Raw genomic sequence first — 23,729 nt, 5'->3', positions numbered from 1 at the left:
GTCAGTGACTGTGGAACTGTATCCCAGTGAGAGTCAGTGTGTGTGGAACTGTATCCCAGTGAGAGTCAGTGACTGAAACTGTATCCCAGTGAGAGTCAGTGAGTGTGGAACTGTATCCCAGTGAGAGTCAGTGACTGAAACTGTATCCCAGTGAGAGTCAGTGACTGTGGAACTGTATCCCAGTGAGAGTCAGTGACTGAAACTGTATCCCAGTGAGAGTCAGTGACTGTGGAACTGTATCCCAATGGGAGTCTGTGACTGTGAAACTGTATCCCAGTGAGAGGCAGTGACTGCGGAACTGTATCCCAGTGAGAGTCAATGACTGTGGAACTGTATCCCAGTGAGAGTCAGTGACTGTGGAACTGTATCCCAGTGAGAGTCAGAGACTGTGGAACTGTATCCCAGTGAGAGTCAGTGTGTGTGGAACTGTATCCCAGTGAGAGTCAGTGACTGTGGAACTGTATCCCAGTGAGAGTCAGTGACTGTGGAACTGTATCCCAGTGAGAGTCAGTGACTGTGGTACTGTATCCCAGTGAGAGTCAGTGACTGTGGAACTGTATCCCAATGGGAGTCTGTGACTGTGGAACTGTATCCCAATGGGAGTCTGTGACTGTGGAACTGCATCCCAGTGAGAGTCAGTGACATTGGAACTATATCCCAGTGAGAGTCAGTGACTGTGGAACTGTATCCCAGTGACAGTCAGTGTGTGTGGAACTGTATCCCAGTGAGAGTCAGTGACTGTGGAACTGTATCCCGGTGAGAGTCAGTGACTGTGGAACTGTGTCCCAGTGAGAGTCAGTGTGTGTGGAACTGTATCCCAGTGAGAGTCAGTGACTGTGGAACTGTATCCCAGTGAGAGTCAGTGTGTGGAACTATATCCCAGTGAGAGTCAGTGACTGTGGAACTGTATCCCAGTGAGAGTCAGTGTGTGTGGAACTGTATCCCAATGGGAGTCTGTGACTGTGAAACTGTATCCCAGTGAGAGGCAGTGACTGCGGAACTGTATCCCAGTGAGAGTCAGTGACTGTGGAACTGTATCCCAGTGAGAGTCAGTGTGTGGAACTGTATCCCAGTGAGAGTCAGTGTGTGTGGAACTGTATCCCAGTGAGAGTCAGTGACTGTGGAACTGTATCCCAGTGAGAGTCAGTGACTGAAATTGTATCCCAATGGGAGTCTGTGACTGTGGAACTGTATCCCAGTGAGAGTCTGTAACTGTGGAACTGTATCCCAATGAGAGTCATTGACTGTGGAACTGTATCGCAGTGAGAGTCAGTGACTGAAACTGTATCCCAGTGAGAGTCAGTGACTGAAACTGTATCCCAGTGAGAGTCAGTGACTGTGGAACTGTATCCCAGTGAGAGTCAGTGACTGAAACTGTATCCCAGTGAGAGTCAGTGACTGTGGAACTGTATCCCAGTGAGAGTCAGTGACTGAAACTGTATCCCAGTGAGAGTCAGTGACTGTGGAACTGTATCCCAGTGAGAGTCAGTGACTGTGGAACTGTTTCCCAGTGAGAGTCAGTGACTGTGGAAATGTATCCCAGTGAGAGTCAGTGACTGAAACTGTATCCCAGTGAGAGTCAGTGACTGTGGAACTGTATCCCAGCGAGAGTCAGTGTGTGTGGAACTCTATTCCAGTGAGAGTCAGTGACTGTGGAACTGTATCCCAATGGGAGTCTGTGACTGTGAAACTGTATCCCAGTGAGAGGCAGTGACTGCGGAACTGTATCCCAGTGAGAGTCAGTGACTGTGGAACTGTATCCCAGTGAGAGTCAGTGACTGTGGAACTGTATCCCAGTGAGAGTCAGTGTGTGTGGAACTGTATCCCAGTGAGAGTCAGTGACTGAAACTGTATCCCAGTGAGAGTCAGTGACTGTGGAACTGTATCCCAGTGAGAGTCAGTGACTGAAACTGTATCCCAGTGAGAGTCAGTGACTGTGGAACTGTATCCCAGTGAGAGTCAGTGACTGAAACTGTATCCCAGTGAGAGTCAGTGACTGTGGCACTGTATCCCAATGGGAGTCTGTGACTGTGAAACTGTATCCCAGTGAGAGGCAGTGACTGCGGAACTGTATCCCAGTGAGAGTCAGTGACTGTGGAACTGTATCCCAGTGAGAGTCAGTGACTGTGGAACTGTATCCCAGTGAGAGTCAGAGACTGTGGAACTGTATCCCAGTGAGAGTCAGTGTGTGTGGAACTGTATCCCAGTGAGAGTCAGTGACTGTGGAACTGTATCCCAGTGAGAGTCAGTGACTGTGGAACTGTATCCCAGTGAGAGTCAGTGACTGTGGTACTGTATCCCAGTGAGAGTCAGTGACTGTGGAACTGTATCCCAATGGGAGTCTGTGACTGTGGTACTGTATCCCAATGGGAGTCTGTGACTGTGGAACTGCATCCCAGTGAGAGTCAGTGACATTGGAACTATATCCCAGTGAGAGTCAGTGACTGTGGAACTGTATCCCAGTGAGAGTCAGTGTGTGTGGAACTGTATCCCAGTGAGAGTCAGTGACTGTGGAACTGTATCCCAGTGAGAGTCAGTGACTGTGGAACTGTGTCCCAGTGAGAGTCAGTGTGTGTGGAACTGTATCCCAGTGAGAGTCAGTGACTGTGGAACTGTATCCCAGTGAGAGTCAGTGACTGTGGAACTGTATCCCAGTGAGAGTCAGTGACTGAAACTGTATCCCAGTGAGAGTCAGTGACTGTGGAACTGTATCCCAGTGAGAGTCAGTGACTATGGAACTGAATCCCTGTGAGAGTCAGTAACTGTGGAACTGTATCCCAGTGAGAGTCAGTGACTGTGGAACTGTATCGCAGTGAGAGTCAGTGACTGAAACTGTATCCCAGTGAGAGTCAGTGACTGTGGAACTGTATCCCAGTGAGAGTCAGTGACTGTGGAACTGTATCCCAGTGAGAGTCAGTGTGTGGAACTGTATCCCAGTGAGAGTCAGTGTGTATGCAACTGTGTCCCAGTGAGAGTCAGTGACTGTGGAACTGTATCCCTGTGAGAGTCAGTGACTGTGGAACTGTATCCCAGTGAGAGTCAGTGACTGAAGATGTATCCCAGTGAGAGTCAGTGTGTGTGGAACTGTATCCCAGTGAGAGTCACTGACTGTGGAACTGTATCCCAGTGAGAGTCAGTGACTGAAACTGTATTCCAGTGAGAATCAGTGACTGTGGAACTGTATCCCAGTGAGAGTCAGTGACTGTGGAACTGAATCCCTATGAGAATCAGTGACTGTGGAACTGTATCCCAGTGAGAGTCAGTGACTGTGGAACTGTATCCCAGTGAGAGGCAGTGACTGTGGAACTGTATCCCAGTGAGAGTCAGTGTGTGTGGAACTGTATCCCAGTGAGAGTCAGTGACTGTGGAACTGTATCCCAGTGAGAGTCAGTGACTGTGGAACTGTATCCCAGTGAGAGTCAGTGACTGTGGAACTGTATCCCAGTGAGAGTCAGTGACTTTGGAACTGTATCCCAGTGAGAGTCAGTGACTGTGGAACTGTATCCCAGTGAGAGTCAGTGACTGTGGAACTGTATCCCAGTGAGAGTCAGTGACTGTGGAACTGTATCCCAGTGAGAGTCAGTGACTGTGGAACTGTATCCCAGTGAGAGTCAGTGTGTGTGGAACTGTATCCCAGTGAGAGTCAGTGACTGTGGAACTGTATCCCAGTGAGAGTCAGTGACTGTGGAACTGTATCCCAGTGAGAGTCAGTGTGTGTAACTGTATCCCAGTGAGAGTCAGTGTGTGTGGAACTGTATCCCAGTGAGAGTCAGTGACTGTGGAACTGTATCCCAGTGAGAGTCAGTGACTGTGGAACTGTGTCCGAGTGAGAGTCAGTGTGTGTGGAACTGTATCCCAGTGAGAGTCAGTGACTGTGGAACTGTGTCCCAGTGAGAGTCAGTGTGTGTGGAACTGTATCCCAGTGAGAGTCAGTGTGTGTGGAACTGTATCCCAGTGAGAGTCAGTGACTGTGGAACTGTATCCCAGTGAGAGTCAGTGACTGTGGAACTGTATCCCAGTGAGAGTCAGTGACTGTGGAACTGTATCCCAGTGAGAGTCAGTGACTGTGGAACTGTATCCCAGTGAGAGTCAGTGTGTGTGGAACTGTATCCCAGTGAGAGTCAGTGACTGTGGAACTGTATCCCAGTGAGAGTCAGTGACTGTGGAACTGTATCCCAGTGAGAGTCAGTGTGTGTAACTGTATCCCAGTGAGAGTCAGTGTGTGTGGAACTGTATCCCAGTGAGAGTCAGTGACTGTGGAACTGTATCCCAGTGAGAGTCAGTGTGTGTGGAACTGTGTCCCAGTGAGAGTCAGTGACTGTGGAACTGTATCCCAGTGAGAGTCAGTGACTGTGGAACTGTATCCCAGTAAGAGTCAGTGTGTGTGGAACTGTATCGCAGTGAGAGTCATTGACTGTGGAACTATATCCCAGTGAGAGTCAATGACTGTGGAACTGTATCCCAGTGAGAGTCAGTGACTGTGGAACTGTATCCCAGTGAGAGTCAGTGACTATGGAACTGAATCCCTGTGAGAGTCAGTGACTGTGGAACTGTATCCCAGTGAGAGTCAGTGACTATGGAACTGTATCCCAGTGAGAGTCAGTGACTGAAACTGGATCCCAGTGAGAGTCAGTGTGTGTGGAACTGTATCCCAGTGAGAGTCAGTGACTGTGGAACTGTATCCCAGTGAGAGTCAGTGACTGTGGAACTGTATCCAAGCGAGAGTCAGTGTGTGTGGAACTCTATTCCAGTGAGAGTCAGTGACTGTGGAACTGTATCCCAATGGGAGTCTGTGACTGTGAAACTGTATCCCAGTGAGAGGCAGTGACTGCGGAACTGTATCCCAGTGAGAGTCAGTGACTGTGGAACTGTATCCCAGTGAGAGTCAGTGTGTGGAACTGTATCCCAGTGAGAGTCAGTGTGTGTGGAACTGTATCCCAGTGAGAGTCAGTGACTGTGGAACTGTATCCCAGTGAGAGTCAGTGACTGAAACTGTATCCCAATGGGAGTCTGTGACTGTGGAACTGTATCCCAGTGAGAGTCAGTGACTGTGGAACTGTATCCCAATGAGAGTCAGCGTGTGGAACTGTATCCCAGTGAGAGTCAGTGTGTGTAACTGTATCCCAGTGAGAGTCAGTGACTGTGGAACTGTATCCCAGTGAGAGTCAGTGACTGTGGAACTGTATCCCAGTGAGAGTCAGTGTGTGGAACTGTATCCCAGTGAGAGTCAGTGTGTGTGGAACTGTATCCCTGTGAGAGTCAGTGACTGTGGAACTGTATCCCAGTGAGAGTCAGTGACTGTGGAACTGTATCCCAGTGAGAGTCAGTGACTGAAACTGTATCCCAGTGAGAGTCAGTGACTGAAACTGTATCCCAGTGAGAGTCAGTGACTGTGGAACTGTATCCCAGTGAGAGTCAGTGACTGGAACTGTATCCCAGTGAGAGTCAGTGACTGGAACTGTATCCTACTGGGAGTCAGTGATTGGAACTGTATCCCATGAGAATTTTCTGCAAAGGAATGTGAATCTTTGGAATTCTCTATTCTAGAGAGCGATGGATGTTCAGGTATTTGTGAATTGATTTTGCGAGTACTAAGGAGTTTCAGAGACATGGGGTTAAGGTACATTGCAGAAAGTGCAGCTGAGGTAGAGTTGCCATTATCTCCATGAACGGCAGAGTAGATTTGAAGGGCTGAATGGTCTGCTCCTGCTGCCATTTCTTCTGCTTTGGTAACTGATTGTAGCCAGAAGGCTAAGTGCTGTATAAAATGATTGACCCTTACCATGGACTGGTACTTCTGGTGTTTTAATTAGTTCCATAATGGCATTTTCCACCTTCTTGTAAGTGACAGGAAGTTTCCGGATTGCATTTAGGAAAATTTCCTTATTCCGAACAGATTCCAGAATCTGTAGCCAAGCCCCGAATATGGAATCGTATTGAGTACAGTCAACGGGAATAAGGTCCAAAACCTGCAGGGAGAAGGTCACCCATTTTAACTCAATCTTATTCAAACTGTTGTTTGTTTATATCTGAGAAGGAGGGGAGGAAGGAGGGAGGATGTGAAGGAACAATAGAGAAAGAGAATGAGGGCCGCCTGTGAGGGATGGAAGAATGGAATGGATGGGAGCAAGAGAAGGAAGGGGTCTAGAAGGGAAGGATGGATAAAAGGGAAGGGCGGAGAGAGGGAATGAAGAAAAGGAAGGGAAGGATGGAGGGATGGTAGGAGAAAGGGAAGGGGAAAGAAGGGGAAAGTTAAGGGGAACAGCAGCATAGTATCTGTGTTATAGAACTTGTAAACCAGTGGTTGTGACTTTAAATCCCACCTGGAAAGTGTTGAAATATTTAATTTATGTGATAATTTGACACCATTGCTGGTACCATGGGTGGTGCTGGGTTGTTTTAATCTCTGCCTGTCCCTTGCAAAACACATTAGGATGGGAATGGAGATAGTCTTCCTCATCCAGATTTGGACCAGTTTTGGCATATCCTTGGACGGTTATCACAGCTGCTGAGGTGGACATGGGCCCTGGGATCATGGTAAAAATAAAGAGGGCTAAATATTGTTTTAACAAGGTAACCAGTCCTTTCTGCCTCCTCCTGTTCCTCCCAAGGTCAGGCAGTGCTGTAGGTGACCCTGAAATGGCCCTTGCCACCAGCTGTATCCTGCTGATATCTGTCCATCCCTAATTCCCCAAACACCAGTTGGGTCAGCGCCAATAGAACAATTCAGTGTAAGAAAGCTTGTGAACATCTCACAGCTCATTGCCACATCTAAAACGGGTGGATTTTGATAAACGTGTCCACGTTGCAGCAAGGTCCTGATGTCAAAAACAGCCTGGAGTAACAGGTTATTTACATCGGGACAGAGATGTCGCTGTGCAGAAATGCACATCTGGTTGTACAGCCACTAGAGTTGATGCATGTCCCCTGCCAGCACACTGGAGAATCCAACACCAAGGTGCAAAGGGATCTTACAGTGAGGCAGAACATCGCAGAGTGGATCTAAGGAGTGCATGTGTGTTTTTTTTTATATAAATGTCCAAACCAAATCTCAAACAATATGATTGTTGGTTCTGGAACATTCCATGCTCAGCGAGAAAGTGAACCAAGGCACTGTCCCTTTAAATGGTCAGCATATCCAACATGAACCCTATCCTATGTTACAGAGCCACATTTCTCTTCACCTTTAAACTGTATGCCACTAAATCACGCAGTTTATTCACTTGATCGTGGTATAATTCACACAGTGATTTCTGTTTCAGTGTCTCCAGCCGCTGCTTTAAGTTCTCCTTTCTCTCAGTCAGCATCTCCTGGATCTTCTCTTCGATGTCCTCCTTCTTCCTCTGGATTTCATCCTTATCGCACAGGTCTATGTGACTCCCAATGGGAAGCACAATGGATTCTGGGACTCTCATCAAGACATTGTTGATCCAAAAACCAACCTGCTTCTTGAAGGAATCTGCATCATCCACCTGATACCTGGAGAGAGATAACCAGCATCACAAAATCAAACAGGATATCAGAACCAATTATTCCAAATCATCAGGCTCACTTCACTCACGTATGTACTCCATCACAGATACTGCCCTCGATTATTTATTTAAAATTTTATTTATTAGCGTCACAAGTAGGCTTACATTAACACTGCAATGAAGTCACTGTGAAAATTTCCTACTTGCCACACTCAGTGCCTGTTTGGGTACACCGAGAGAGAATTTAGCATGGCCAGTACACCTAACCGGCATGTCTTTCAGACTGTGGGAGGAAACCAGAGCACCTGGACAAAGCCCATGCTGACACAGGAAGAACATGCAGACTCTGCGCAGATGGTCATCCAAACTGGGAATCAAACCCAGGTCCCTGGTGCTGTGAAGCAGCAGTGCTAAGCACTGTGCCACCATGCCACCCAAACCAGAGTAGAGAATGTGGTCATTCTCCTGTCAGGGTATTATCACCATAGAGTAAAAAGAAACCTCCAGAATATTCATCCAATCTCATAGCATGGTGGCAGTGGTTAGCACTGCTGCCTCATAGGGCCAGGAAGCAAGGTTCAATTCCAGCCTTGAGTTACTGACTGTGTGGCATTTGCAAAATCCCCCTGTGTCTGCGTGGGTTTCCTCCAGGTGAACAAAGAAAATTACAGCACAGGAACAGGCCCTTTGGCCCTCCAAGCCTACACCGACCATGCTGCCCGGCTGAACTAAAACCCCCTACCCTTCCTGGGACCACATCCCTCTATTGCCATCCTATCATTGTATTTGTCAAGACGCCCCTTAAAAGTCACTCCCGTATCTGCTTCCACCATCTCCTCCAGCAACGAGTTCCAAGCTCCCAATATTCTCTGTAAAAAATCTGCCTCCCATAAAATCCCTCATCTCCTTTAAACTTGCCCCTCACACCTTAAACCTGTGCCCCCTAGTAATTGACTCTTCTACCCTGAGAAAAAGCTTCTGACTATCCACTCTGTCCATGCCTCTCGTAACTTTGTAGATTTCTATCAGATCTCCCCTCAATCTCCGTCGTTCCAGTGAGAACAAACTAAGTTTTTCCAACCTCTCCTCATAGCTAATGCCCTCCATATCGGGCAACATCCTGGTAAATCTTTTCTGTATCCTCTCCAAAGCCTCCACACCCTTCTAGTAGAGTGCCAATCAGAATTGAACATTATATTCCAAGTGCGGCCTAACTAAGGTTCTATAAAGCTGCAACATGATTTGCCAATTTTTAAACTCAATGCCCTGGCCAATGAAGGCAAGCATGCCATATGCCTTCTTGACTACTTCTCCACCTGCATTGCCACTTTCAGTGACCTGTGTACCTGTACACCCAGATCCCTTTGCGTTTCAATACTCTTAAGGGTTCTACAATTTACTGTATATTTCATATCTGTATTAGACTTTCCAAAATGCATCACCTCACATTTGTCCGGATTAAACTGCATCTGCCATCTCTCCACCCAAGTCTCCCACTGATCTATATCCTCTGATGGTCCTCATTGCTATCCACAAAACCACCAACCTTTGTGTCACCCACAAACTTACTAATCAAACCAGTTACATTTTCCTCCAAATCATTTATATATATATTATAAACAGCAAAGATCCCAGCATCGACCCCTGAGGAACACCACTTGTCACAGCCCTCCATTCAGAAATGCACTCTTCCACTGCTATTCCCTGTCCTCTTTGACTGATGTGGGTATGCCGGCGTTGGACTGGCGTAAACACAGTAAAAAGTCTGACAACACCAGGTTTTAGTCCAACCTATTTATTTGATAATATTTATTTGATACGTTGCAAGAAAGGATGTCCCGAAGCATGGTACATTGGGGAGACCATGCAGACGCTACGACAACGGATGAATGAACATCGCTCGACAGTCACCAGGCAAGACTGTTCCCTTCCTGTTGGCGAACACTTCAGTGGTCACGGGCATTCAGCCTCTGACCTTCGGGTAAGCATTCTCCAAGGCGGCCTTCACAACACACGACAGCGCAGAGTCGCTGAGCAGAGACTGATAGCCAAGTTCCGCACACATGAGGACGGTCTCAACAGGGATCTTGGGTTCATGTCGCACTATCTGTAACCCCCGTGACTTGCCTGGGTTTGCAAAACCTCACTTACTGTACTGTCTGGAGACAATACACATCTCTTTAAACTGTGATCAGTGCTCCTACCACTCACATTATCAGCCACTTCAGGTCTTGAACAGCAGGTTAGGTGTAAGGATTCGCATTTTAATCAGTAATCTCTAAACTGTCTGTGCTTTATATGCTCTGTCTGAGGCCAGAACTCTCCATTCACCTGACGAAGAGGGTAACCCCTCGAAAGCTTGCGAGTATATTATCAAATAAATAGGTTGGACTAAAACCTGGTGTTGTCAGACTTTTTACTCTCTTTGACTGAATCAGTTTTGTCTCCACCTTGCCAGCTCACCTCTGATCCCATGTGACTTCACCTTCTACACCAGCCTGCCATGAGGGACGTTGTCAAAAGCCAAAGAAGTCCATGTTGGGAATCAAGTAGATAAGGTTGTTAGGAAGGCATACGGTGTCTTGGTGTTTATTGGTAGGGGGATTGAATTTAGGAGCCGCAGCATCATGTTGCAACTGTACAAAACTCTGGTGCGGCCGCACTTGGAGTATTGTGTGCAGTTCTGGTCCCCACGTTACAGGAAGGATGTGGAGGCTTTGGAGAGGGTGCAGAGGAGGTTTACCAGGATGTTGCCTGGTATGGAGGGGAGGTCCTATGAGGAGAGACTGAGGGATTTGAGGTTGTTTTTGTTAGAAAGAAGGCAGCTAAGAGGGGACCTTATTGAAACATATAAGATGATTAGAGGTTTAGATAGGGTGGACAGTGGTAGCCTTTTTCCTCGGATGGAGAAAGCTAGCACGAGGGGCCATAGCTTTAAATTAAGGGGTGGTAGTTATAGGACGGATGTCAGGGGTAGGTTCTTTACCCAGAGGGTGGTGAGGGATTGGAATGCCCTGCCTGCTGCAGTTGTAAATGCACCTAGTTTGGGGGCGTTTAAGAGATCTGTGGATAGGTTTATGGATGGAAAGGGATTGGTTTAGGTTAGAGAATCATTGTTTTTTAACTGGTCGGCGCAACATCGTGGGCTGAAGGGCCTGTTCTGCGCTGTAATGTTCTATGTTCTATGTAAACAACATCCACTGCCCTATCTTCATCAATCATCTTCATCACTTCCTCGAAAAACTCAATCAAGTTCGTGAGACACGACCTCTTTTCACAAAACTGGCTGCTCCAATTTCCTCCCACAATCCAAGGATGTGCAGGTTAGGTGGCTTGGTCATGCTACATTCTCCCTTAGTGTCCAGGATAGATAGGTTAGGGGATAAGTACATGTGACTACAGTTATAAGGATTGGGCCTGGGCAAGAGTTAGCGCAGGCTCAATGGGCCAAATGGCCTCCTTCTGCAGTGTAGGGATTCTATGATTCTATGAATATTTACACACGAGTCATTGCTCAGACTCTGGTATTTGATGTGCTGGAGATTGTTTGATCTTGTTAGTCTGCAAGTATGCTTTTGATCCACACTGTCATTCCAAGCCTGAGGTTTAGCCAGACTCTTTCTGAGAAGTTCAACCACGTTTGGATTGAAATGCAAGCACCTACTAGAGGTCCCACCTGCTTTGCTGCAGTCAGCTATCGGACTGAAAGCCGCTGTGTCACAGTCAGTCCTAATAACAATGCACATTGAACCCATATTGTGGTGTCAGAAATAAGAGCTAAGATGGAAGTTTGAAGAGCTGTACAGAAGCACAGCTACCAAAAGAGGAACACAGAAATATTCAGGGCTGCTGAAAGCTTCCGGAAAAAAAAAGCCACTGAAAAGGAAAACCAAATAAAAAGCGCAGGCTGCAGATGAAGGATAAGGCACAATGGCTGTTAATTTTCCTTTCCTGGCATCTGTCAAAATGAAGGGCAGTTTGGCCACTAGAATGGCTGACCTTTTTAATTCATTCATTTACAGGATATGTGTCACTGTCTAGGCCAGCATTTATTGCTCTTCCCTATTGGCCCTTTAGCAGATGGTGTTGAGCTGTCTTCTCGAATCACTGCAGCCCCTGAGATGTAGGTACAACCACAGTGCTGTTGGGAGGGAAAACCAGGATTTTCATCTATCAACAGTGAAGGAATGGCAATATATCTCAATTCTATCTCACCAATATAACTGTGAATATATTTCACAGTAACTTCATTGCAGTGTTAATGTAAGCCTACTTGTGACATGCATAAAGGAAAGAATGAATTGTCAGGTAGACACTGGTGTGTCATGAAAGATCATCACCTTCACAAACCCAATGGAAATGGAACAACAAAGGTTACCATGGCAAAAAAAATGCACCACAAGAGCAATGTTCCCCAAGAGAAAACATCACCCAGCAGCACAGCGATGAGAATATTCATCATACCATTTAGACAGTGACAATGTATGCAATGCTTATACAGAGACTAACTAGAATAATGAACAGTTGGGCATTGCATAAGAACAGCGGTTGTGAAGTGGGTACCTCACAGTTACAATTTGTCTTTTGTTATTATGCAGATGGAGGTGTTTGGATTGAAAAGCAACCATGTGCTAAATATCCCAACCAGCTTGCCATAGTCACATGACAGAATAGGTGGTCAGGGATAGGTGGGAGCTAATGAGAGATTGACATGGACGCAAGACTAAAGAAGGTGCTGACAGCGACATTAAGGTAAGAGAGCAGAAAGTGTTAATAGGAGAACAAAGGTCAGTGCTTTGTGAAAGCTAAACCAAAAAACAAGTGACAGGTGGCCCTGCGGGGGAGGGGCAGTGTTTGCATTGTGACAAAAAAAAGGAATCAACATGGAGAGGAAAGTTCACTGTCCAAAGTTGTTGAACTCAGTGTTATGTCCAGAAGGTTATGTCAAATTGGAAGATGAGGTGCTATTCCTCTAGTTTGCTTTGGGTTTCACTGGAGCTATGCAGTAGGCCAAAGACACGGTAACACAGTGGTTAGCACTGCTGCTTCACAGCTCCAGGGTCCTGGGTTCGATTCCCAGCTCAGGTCACTGTCTGTGTGGAGTTTGCACATTCTCCTTGTGTCTGCGTGGGTTTCCTCCGGGTGCTCCGGTTTCCTCCTACAGTCCAAAGATGTGCGGGTTAGGTTGATTGGCCATGCTATGAAATTGCCCCCTTAATGTCCAGGGATGCGTAGGTTAGAGGGATTAGTGGGTATAATATGTAGGGATATGGAGGTAGGGCCTGGGTGGGATTGTGTTCGATGCAGACTCGATGGGCCGAAGGGCCTCTTTTTGTACTGTAGGGTTCTATAAGTCTGTAAGATGGACACGTGGGCGTGACAGCAAAATGGTGAGTTGAAATACTAAGCAACAGAAAGGTTGGGGTCATTCTTGCAGATGGAGTGAAGACATTCCCAGTCTGCGCTTAGTCTTTGCACTGTAGAGGAAACTAAACTGGGAGCATCAAATACAGTAGACCAAATTGAAAGAAGTGCAAATGAAATGCTGCTTAACCTGAAAGGAGTGTTTGGGGTCTTGAACAATGAGGAGGAGGGAGGATATAAAGAGGCAGGTATTGCACCTTCTGCGATTGGATGGGAAAGTGTTATGGAAAGGGGATGGGGAGTTGGGCATAATGGGGAAGTGGACCAGGGTATCACTGAAAGAGTGGTTCTTGCAGAATGCTGACAGGGGGGCTGAGGGAAAGCTGTGTTTTGTGGTGGCATCATACTGGATTTGGCAGAAATGGTAGAGGATAATCATTTGAATTTGCAGAGGCTGGTAGGGTAAAGAATGAGGACAAGGGGACCCTATCATCTGGGAGGGAGGGGAAGTGATGGCATTGTAAAAGGTAGTTATTGCAACTTGAACATACTTCATCAGACTGCACTGGGCACTGAAACAATGTAACATCGGGACACTGTAACAGGAACTTGTAACATTGATACTGTAACAGTGTAATACAGGAAGAATATCATATTGGCACTCTGCAACACGGTAACACAGGAGAAATGTCACACTGACATTCTGCAACACTGTAACACAGGAGAAATGTCACACTGACATTCTGCAACACTGTAACACAGGAGAAATGTCACACTGACATTCTGCAACACTGTAACACAGGAGAAATGTCACATAGGCACTGTGTAACACTGTACACAGGTACACTGTGACATTGGCACTATATAACACAGGAACATTGTGACATTGGCACGGTAGAACATTGTAACACAGTCACACTATGACATTGGCATTCTGTTATAGTGTAACACAGGCACACTATGACATTGGCATTCTGTTATAGTGTAACACAGGCACACTATGACATTGGCATTCTGTTATAGTGTAACACAGGCACACTATGACACTGGCATTTTGTTATAGTGTAACACAGGCAAACTATGACATTGGCGTTCTGTAATAGTGTAACACAGGCACACTATGACACTGGCATTCTGTAATAGTGTAACACAGGCACACTATGACACTGGCATTCTGTAATAGTGTAACACAGGCACACTATGACATTGGTGTTCTGTAATAGCGTAATACAGAAACAATATGACATTGGAACACTAACACTTGAACACTGTGACATTGGCACTCTGTACCACTAACATAGGAACAACGTGGCTTTAGCACTTTGTAGCACTATTAGACTGTAACAGAATGCCAATGTCACATTAGCACTCTAATAGAGTAACAGAGGAACAGTGTGACATTAGCACTCTGACACAGGGACAATATGATATTAGCACTTGAATAGAGTAACAAGAGAAACAATGTTACATTAGCACTCTCATAGAGTAACAAAGAAACAATATGACATTAGCACTCTACTAGAGTAATGAAGAAACAATGTGGCATTAGCGTTCTAATAGAGTAAGACAAGAACAATGTGGCATTAGTACTCTGTAATAGAGTAACACAGGAACAATGTGGCATTAGTACTCTGTAATAGAGTAACACAGGAACAATGTGACATTAGTACTCTGTAATAGAGTAACACAGGAACAATGTGACATTGGCGCTCCAATAGAGTAAGACAGGAACAACATGGCATTAGCACTCTATAATAGAGTAACACAGGAACAATGTGATATTAGTACTTTGTAACAGAATAACACAGGGACAATGTGACAGTGGCACTCTGTAATAGAGCAACAGAGGAACAGGGTTACATTAGTACTCTGTAATAGAGTAACAGAGGAACAATGTGACAGTGGCACTCTATAATACTGATGCTAAGAGTGTGACACTGAAACATGGCTATCAAAATTAGGAATAGCACATGAATAGTGAAAAAGATTGAAATAGGATCTGCTCATCTTATTTTTGAAAAGAGAGAAAAGAACAAGGCAGACAATGAAAGTCAAATGAGTAGAGGAAATAAGTGAAGATAAAAGAAAAGGAAGTAAATGAGAGTTGAAGTGATGGAAGGAATTGAACCAGGAGAGGGGGTGGGTCAGGGGATAGCAAGAGAGAGTAAAGGACAAGATGAGAGAGAATAATGAGCGGGGGTGGTGGGGGGTGGGGTTGGTGGGGGGGGGGGGGGGGGGGGGGAGTTCACTGGGATACTAGTTAGCAGCCGGAGATCTGGTTGATCTTTCCACCTAGTTCCAGTGATTCACTAAATTGAGATTCTGAAATGAAGCTGAGGCGTTCCTGGTTCCTGTTGCTTGATGCCCTGTGATGAACTGTGTTCACTCAGTGAAGTACTGGACTGCTTGAAAACACCACATATAATTACTGTGACTAAATTAGCCCTGCCCCCTCATTCACTCCGTCTGGAGGACCAACTGCCCATTCTCCTTCCTCCAGCTCTGCCTCCTCCTCCTATTGGTCTGGATGGGGAAGGGGGCAACCCAGTGAATACTTTGTCCCTGGGATGGAAGAAAAGCCTGAGTGGGGAGGATTCAGAGACTCCTGCTGGAGGCCCCAATAAGGAGCTGAAACTCCCACCCTTACACATCCAGGGAGTCCTGCTCCGTGTGCCGCCATCTTGGTGAAGTAACAGAGAGTGGGCGTGACCTCAGGGTCCCAGTGAACAGGACAGAAAATAATTGATTCATTGACAGCTCTAGGATTTGTAGAGGCTATGAACCTGGATGAATAACCGGGTGGGGGGGGGGGCACATTAATGATAGAGATTAGTGTGAAATCAAAAAGATTGTTGTCAAACCAAAACAACAATAACATCATAAAGCATGTGGGTGAACCTTAGCAGAAAACGTATAAAACAAAGCGCAACACCCAGACACACAACACGGGTTCATGATCAAAAGCCTGGGGAAAGAGATAAGTTTTGAGGAGAGCCTTAAGGTGCAATGCAAGATGGAGGGAGTTAATTCCGGAGCTTGGGAACATAGGAAGTGAAGACATGACCGGCAGTGGTGGAGCAATTATAACAGGATATTTGCAAAAGGCCACAATGAGAACAGTGCAGATACCTCCGAGCTTGTTGACACAAGAACAGAAAATGTTGAAAAAACTCAGCAGCTCTGACAGAATCTGTGGAGAGAGAATAGAGCCAACATTTCGAGTCTGGATAACCCTTCCTTAGAGCTCAGGGTAAGAGCTTTTCCAGCATTTACTATTTTTGTTTCAGATTCCAGGATCTGCAATATTGTGCCTTTATCTCAGAGAACACTGGGGCTGGAGGAGATTTGAAAGACAGGGCCATGTATGGATGTGAAAATAAGGATGACGATATTAATTCTCAACTGGGAACTACTACAGTTTGGGGACCATGGTGGTGATAGGGGAACAAGATCTTTTTTTCACAGGCAAAGTCAAGGCAGCAAACCTTGGTTTGCTTATGTAGCAGGTAATTACAAAGGCAAATGAAATTTTGTCTTTCATTGCTAGAGGGGTGGAGTTTAAAAACAGGGAGGTTATGTTGCAGCTGTATAAGGTGTTGGTGAGACCACACCTGGAGTACTGTGAACAGTTTTGGTCTCCTTATTTGAGAAAGGATATACTGGCACAGGAGGGGGTGCAGAGGAGATTCACTAGGTTGATTCCGGAGTTGAGACAGTTGGCTTGTGAGGAGAGACTGAGTAGCCTGGGAGTTTACTCATTGGAATTCAGAAGAATGAGGGGGATCGAATAGAAACATATAAGATTATGAATGGAATAGATAAGATAGAAGCAGAAAGGTTGTTTCCACCGATGGGTGAAACCAGAATTAGAGACATAGCCTCAAAATAAGGGGGAGCAGATTTAGGACTGAGTTGAGGAAGAGTTTCTTCACACAAAGGGTTGTGAATCTGTGGAATTCCCTGCTCAGTGAAGCAGTTGAGGCTACCTCATTGAATGTTTTTGAGGCAAAGATATGTTAGATTTCTGAACAATAAAGGAATTAAGGGTTATGGTGAGTGGATGGGTAAGTAGAGCTGAGTCCAGGAAAAGATCAGCCATGACCTTATTGAATGGTGGAGCAGGCTTGATGGGTTCAATGGCCTCCTGCACTGTAGGGATTCTATAATTCTGTTCTATAATACTTGGAGCAAATCAGGCATCTTTTAGGTCCTCAACCCTGCCGGTCAGCTCACCTGTGCAAGTCAATAACCAATACAACCAGGGCCTGTGGTGTGATGAAGACATGGTGAGTCAGGTAATATTCCAGCTGCCCAGCAAAATCCCAGCACAAGAAAGAGAAGTCTTCAGTTTGAAACTCATTGATCTCGATGCCAATTGTCCTGTCGCTCTCTGCAATTGTCACCAATTCTCCTTTGGTCAAACTTTTACACAGTGTTGACTTCCCCGCCATAGACGCTCCCAGGAACATGGTTTTGACCCGTTTGTCCTCCAGGCACTCGTTGGTCTGAAGTTGTTTGAAATAACTGCGGATCTGCTGCAGCCCACCGGCACAGACCTCATCGGGGGGCTCCGTCAGAGGGTTTGCCCGAGCACTGAACTTCCTCAGGCACTCAACATCAAACAGCCCGCACGGGAGTTTACACAACTTGTTGTTGTCAATGTAAAATTCCTCGAGTTTTCCTAACGTGGCAATTGTTTCTGGAATTTCCTTGATAATGTTGTGAGACAGGTTGAGGTATTGCAGCTCCTTGCAGCAGATGAGATCTCCGGGGAAGTCGGTCAGGCGATTGTTGTTAAGTTTAAGCTGTTTCAGGCCAGGGAGTTGGGAGAAAATTCCCTCTGGGATCCGATAGATTTTGTTCTGGTTTAAGTGTAGTTTTTCGAGGTATCGTAGTGCGCCAATATCAGAGGGGATATCCACCAGTTCATTCTTAGACAGAATGAGGATCTTCAGATTGCACAACTTCTGAAGGCCTGTGACATTCTTCAATCTATTGCGATCTAAATTGAGTTGAATTATCTGTGGCTGTTTCAGGATCTCTTCAGGTAAAACCTTCAGACGTTTCATGGACAGGTCCTTAACCTGTACTGAATCTTGCTCAGCCATTTGTTTCTCTTCTGCAAAACAAACACAGTTACTCATTTAAAAAGTTCATATAGAACTGGGGAATATACTTCCCAGCATGTTCCATCCCCCAATTCATTCCAGTGACATTTGATAAAGGTTGGCTAGTTACACATTCAGCAGAATACAATATGTTGACTTTCCGGGCTAGAAGAACATTGGGCATTAGTAAATAAGCTATTTATGTATCCTCACAACCAGTTGTACTTTTAACTGATAATAATTTGGGGTGAAAATTAGAGATGAGAGGGGAATATAAATCAGGGAGACTATATCAGAGTGTAAATCAGGGAGAGTAAGTAAAGGGAGCCTAAATCAGGGAGGATAAATCAGGTAATATAAATCAAGAGCTGCACAGTGGCACAATGGTTAGCACTGCTGCCTCACAACGCCAGGGACTCAGGTTCAATTCCAATCTCGGGTTACTGTCTGTCTGGGGGGTCTGCATGTTATCTCCATGTCTGTGTGGATCTCCTCCGGGTGCTCTGGTTTCCTCCTACAGTTAATTCCAATCTTGGGTCACTGTCTGTGTGGAGTCTGCAAGTTCTCCCCATTTCTTTGTGGCTTTGCTCCGGTTTCCTCCCACAGTCCAAAGATGCACGGGTTAGGTTGATTGGCCATGTTAAATTGACTTGAGTATCAGGGGAATTAGCAGGGTAAATGTGTGAGGTTACAGGAATATGTCCTGGATGGGATTGTGGTCTGTACAGACTTGATGGGCTGAAGGGCCTCCTTCTGTATTGTAGGGATTCTATAAGAGAGTTTTTTTAATTCATTCATGGGATCTGGGTGTTGTTGGCTGGGAGTTGTTGGCTTGATTTACACAGACATTAATTGCCCATTGCTGAGGACATTTAAAAGTCAAATACAATACTGTGGATACGTGTAGGCCAGGCCAGGTAAGGATGGCAGATTTCCTTCCCTGAGGGACATTAATGAATGAGATAAGCTTTTACAACAATCAACAATGGTTTCATGGTTATCTTTAGACTTTTAATTCTAGATTTTTATTGAATTCAAATTTTGCCATCCACGGTGCGATATGAACCCAGGTCCCCAGAGCATTGTCCTGGATTACTAGCCCAGTAAACTATGCCACTGCCTTCCCTGGATCAGGGAGTGTCAATCCAGGTTTGTAAATCAGGGGTTTAAATCAGTGTGTGTAAATCAGGGGTGGCAGGTCGCCTTCCCTGAAGGACATTGGTGAATCAGATGGACTTTTGCGAAAATCGACAGTGGTTCCATGGTCATTATTAAAGTTTTAATTCCAGATTTTTATTGCCCCTGAATAGTGACAGAGGAACTGGGAATATGGAATAGAATCCTTACAAGGTACAGGGTGTGGGAAAGTGTAATCATACTGGGTGTGACAGGCTTTATAGTGAATATAAATTGCTAGTCTGTCCTCAGAAACGGAAATAGCAAAGCAAAGAAAGAGAAAGTGAAGGGTCAGAGATGGACCAGGCAAAGATGACAGAAGGGTGGAAATAGAAACAAAGTGAATTAAATGTTTCAGTTCTTAACAAGAGTGGCATTAATACATCATCAGTGTACCCGGAGAGAAATGAGGGAGGGAGTCTGAGCAGGACTGAAACAAGGAACGTTCTCTCATATCCCACAAAGGGTGAAGCATAGCTGGGACACTTGTGGATACCTGTAGCAAGGCCTCTTTAGTTGGAGGAAGCGAGTGGTATTAACGGAGAAATGATGCAACGTGAGAACAAGTTCAGTAAGACGGAAGAGGGTGGATCCAGATAAAGATTTTGCCTTTACTCAAGGAAGAAACACAGAGCTCTCAGACAATCCTGGCCAAACTCTGGAGTGATTCCATTTCATGCTGAAGATGAGTTAGGGCCAGGAAACTGGAAATGGTTCATGTGATGAAGGGTGCAGAAGAGTCGCTGATGCAGGTGGGAACAGACTGGACAAGGTGGAGGGAGTGTGTGGCGGGGAGGGGGGGTAGGCAGTTGAGATAGGAAGAAATAAGCTCAGCGGGGCAGGAACTGGTTGAAGTTCCAGGACCGTTCTGTTTATGGAAGTTTGCACAGGAGAAATAACTCTGGATCTTGGGAGAGGGAACTGAAGGATGATGAGGTTGGAGGCTGCGAATAAGGATCTTGTGAAGCAACTAAGGACGTGTTATTAAAGGACAAGTATGTGGGACAGATTACAACTACTGTTGGTGGAATAAGGAAATTTAATAGGTCTCAAAAAGGAGTGAAAATGGGATTGAAGCTGATTAGTCTCAGGTCCTCAGCCTGAAACTCAAAGACATACTTTTTGCATCCCACTATTTTTGTCCAGATTTACACACTTGCTCATATGGTTCACTTAATACCCTTGCTCCCAGTTTCCCATTGCTTTGCCCCAGCAACTCCTTACTTCATCTCCTCATTCTGTGTCACCCCCTCATCTCCCCATTCCATCTATCCCTTCCCATCTCTTTATTCTGTGTCTCCCCCTCTCATCTCCTCACTTCCTGTCTCCCCTCCTCTGTCTCTTCACTCTGTCTTCCCCATCTCGCTTCTTGTCTCCTCCATCTCCCCCTTCCCAAGCCTCTTTCTCAGGAGGCTAAGGAAATTTGGCACGTCCGCTACGACTGTCACCAATTTTTACAGATGCACCATAGAAAGCATTCTTTCCAGATGTATCATAGCTTGCTATAACTCCTCTTCTGTCCAAGATCGCAAGAAACTACAAAAGGTTGTGAACATAATTTAATCCATCACGCAAACCAGCCTCCCTCCATTGACTCTGTCTACACTTCCCACTGCCTCAGAAAAGCAGCCAGCATAATCAAGGACCCCACACACTCTGGACATTCTCTCTTCCACCTTCTTGCATCAGGAAAAAGATACAAAAGCCTGAGATCACATATCAACCGACTCAAGAACAGCTTCTTCCCTACTGACTTTTTGATGGGTCTCCCATATATTGAGCTGATCTTTCTCCACATCCTAACTGTGACTAACAATATATTCTGCACTCTCTCCTTTCCTTCTCTATGTACAATGCATTTGGTTGCTTGAATCTATCATCAAGGAAGAAATAGTGAGACATATGGATATCAATTGTCCCATTGGGAAGATGTAGCATGTGTTCATGAAGAGCAGGTCATGTTTAACTAATCTGGTGGAATTCTTTGAAAACATTATATGCGCAGTGGGGAACCTGTGGATGTGGTGTATCTGGATTTCCAGAAGGCATTTGACCAGGTGGTGCACCAAAGGCTGCTGCATAAGATAAAGGTGTACAGTGTTACGGGTAATGTATTAGCATGGATAGAGGACTGGTTAACTAACAGAAAGCAAAGAGTGGAGGGTAAATGAGTGTTTTTCTGGTTGGCGATCAGTGACTAGTGGTGTGCTTCAGAGATCAGTGTTGGGACTGCAATTGTTTATGATTTATATAGATCATTTGGAGTTGGGGACCAAGTGTAGTGTGTCAAACTTCACAGATGACACTAAAATGAGTAGCAGAGCAAAATGTGCAGAGGATGCTGAAAGTCTGCAAAGGGATATAAATAGTCTGAGTGGGCAAGGGTCTGGCAGATGGAGTACAATGTTGGTAATGTGAGGTCATCTATTTTGGTAGGAATAGCAGCAAAATGGACTATTATTTAAATGGTAAAAAATTGCAGCATGCTGCTGTGCTAGGTGTCCTTGTGCATGAATCACAAAAACTTGGTTTGAAGGTGCAACAGGTAATTAAGAAGGCAAATGGAATTTTGTCCTTCATTGCCGGAAGGATGTAATTTAAAAACAATTTGTTATGTTGCAGCTGTACAAGGTGCTGATGAGGCCACACCTGGAGTACTGTGTACAGTTTTGGTCTCCTTCTTTAAGAAAGGATATACTAGCACTGGAGGGGCTGCAGAAGAGATTCACTCAGTTGATTCCAGAGTTGAGGGTTGGCTTATGAGGAGAGATTGAGTAGACTGGGGCTATAGTCATTGGAATTCAAAAGAATGAGGGAAGATCTTTTAGAAACATTTAAAATTACAAAGGGAATAGATAAGATAGAAGGAGGTTGTTTCCACTGGCAGGTGAAACTAGAACTAGGGGGCATGGCCTCAAAATAAGGGGGAGCAGGTTTAGGACTGAGTTGAGGAGGAACTTCTTCACCCAAAGGGTTGTGAATCTGTGGAATTCCCTGCCCAGTGAAGCAGTTGAGGCTAACTCATTGAATGTTTTTAAGGCAAAGATAGATAAATTTTTGAACAGTAAAGGAATTAAGGGTTATGGTGCACAGGCAGGTAAGTGGAGCCATGATTTTACTGAATGGTGGAGCAGGCTCGAGGGGCCAGGTGGCCTACTCCTGCTCCTAGTTCTTATGTCTGTATAGAACTCAGGGAACAATACTTTTCACTGTATCCCATGCATGCAACAATAATAAAACAAATCTGATCAAATCATAGCGAATGAACCAATTTCAACAACACACGGCCAGGCCAGCACACAGACTGAGGATCTCAGCTACAGGCAGGCAAGCCATACACACACAGATGTGGTGAGGCTGAGAGATTATTAAACTGGAAGATGGCAACAGGCACGGAATGAGCCACAAAACTGCACACAGCTCCGAGGAAGGGATAAAGAAACAAGATGAGAGTGCAGAATATGACTGTCAGAAAATCCTTCCGCTGTCCCTCTCTGAGTTCAGTTCCACGTCCATTCACTCCGTTATGAAGAGCCGTGCATTGCGGCCACCCAGCCGACATTGATCCGGAAATCCCAGAAAGAACTCAGAGCTCGGCAAACGAGTGCCGCTGGGGGAAACCGAGCGCAACCGGGAGCAGCCCACAGCCAACTCGGGAGAAGGGGCAACCAGTGGGCAGGACAGAAGGGGACAGACAGGGGAGAGGAGGACAGACGGCAGAGGGGAAAACAGACAAGGGACAAGGAGCAAGAGGCAGATTTACTCACCCGCTCTCCCGGCCATTCTGCTCTGAACGGAGAAACGAAACTGGAAGAGTTTCTGACGTGGAGGATTAGCCCAGAGGCTAAAATGGTAATTTAACCCCAATTAGAACAAAGTCAGCCCAGAAAGAGAGAGAGATAGAGACCTTCTCCAAGTGAGGTTAAGATTATCAGAGAGCCAAGAATGGGTAAATTTATTAACGATAGAGCAGCACTGCACCAAGCGAGGGTAAATTTATCAGTAAGGACCACTGTGCCCCAGAGAGGGTAAATTTATCAGAAGACAAATTCCCCTAGAGAGAGTAAAAATTGTTACTGCCAGAGCAGATCTGTCCTCCTATTGCAGGGCAGTTTAATAATTTGCAGGGATGTGTTGAACAGAAATTTCCAGCTCCGATCAGATGACTGGCTCTCTTTTCCATACTTTTGACTCCGGATCAGGCCGGAATGGGTTTGAAAACTGGACAGACAGCTCAGAGCTGCAGCCTCAATTCACTGTGAGTGAGAACATTGACCCTCAGACATTTCACCCACTCATGGGACACTTTCCAGACCAACACCGAAGAAAGGCTCTGCCACACATCTGTCTGCAGTTTCCCCCATCAAACACCACATTGCTAAAGGCAATGATACCGCAGGGGGCCCATCAAACACATCAGTACAGATGTCACTGACTCTCAATGGCATACATGTGGATTAATGACTTCAGGCACAGCCAACAAAGACACAACCTCCAAAAAAAATTCCAGGACTTGGGGATAATAAGGCAATGCTTGACTACCCTCCCCTCCCATACACCATAAGGCTATAGGCATGTAATGTGTATTATGGTTATCAAAAAATCATAT

General features: G+C 45.7%; 1 protein-coding gene across 1 annotated transcript in view; it reads right to left on the bottom strand.

The window, feature by feature from the left end:
- Positions 1-22,915, bottom strand: part of LOC145344430 (malignant fibrous histiocytoma-amplified sequence 1) — a 112,740-nt gene extending 89,825 nt beyond the window's left edge. The window contains exons 1-4 of the mRNA XM_080191567.1: positions 22,888-22,915; positions 17,070-17,955; positions 7,185-7,479; positions 5,783-5,969 (exon numbers count right to left, since the gene is read on the bottom strand). Coding sequence (XP_080047693.1) covers positions 5,783-5,969; positions 7,185-7,479; positions 17,070-17,955; positions 22,888-22,903 — 1,384 coding nt within the window. The 5' untranslated portion in view covers positions 22,904-22,915. The remainder of the gene's footprint in view (positions 1-5,782; positions 5,970-7,184; positions 7,480-17,069; positions 17,956-22,887) is intronic.
- Positions 22,916-23,729: the final 814 nt, after the last annotated feature.

The sequence above is a fragment of the Carcharhinus amblyrhynchos genome, chromosome 6 (genome assembly GCF_965287045.1).
Source record: "Carcharhinus amblyrhynchos chromosome 6, sCarAmb.v2.hapA, whole genome shotgun sequence".
NCBI classification, from domain to species: domain Eukaryota; kingdom Metazoa; phylum Chordata; class Chondrichthyes; order Carcharhiniformes; family Carcharhinidae; genus Carcharhinus; species Carcharhinus amblyrhynchos.
Note: the sequence above shows the minus strand (reverse complement) of the source record. Positions and strands in the feature narration are given on the sequence as shown.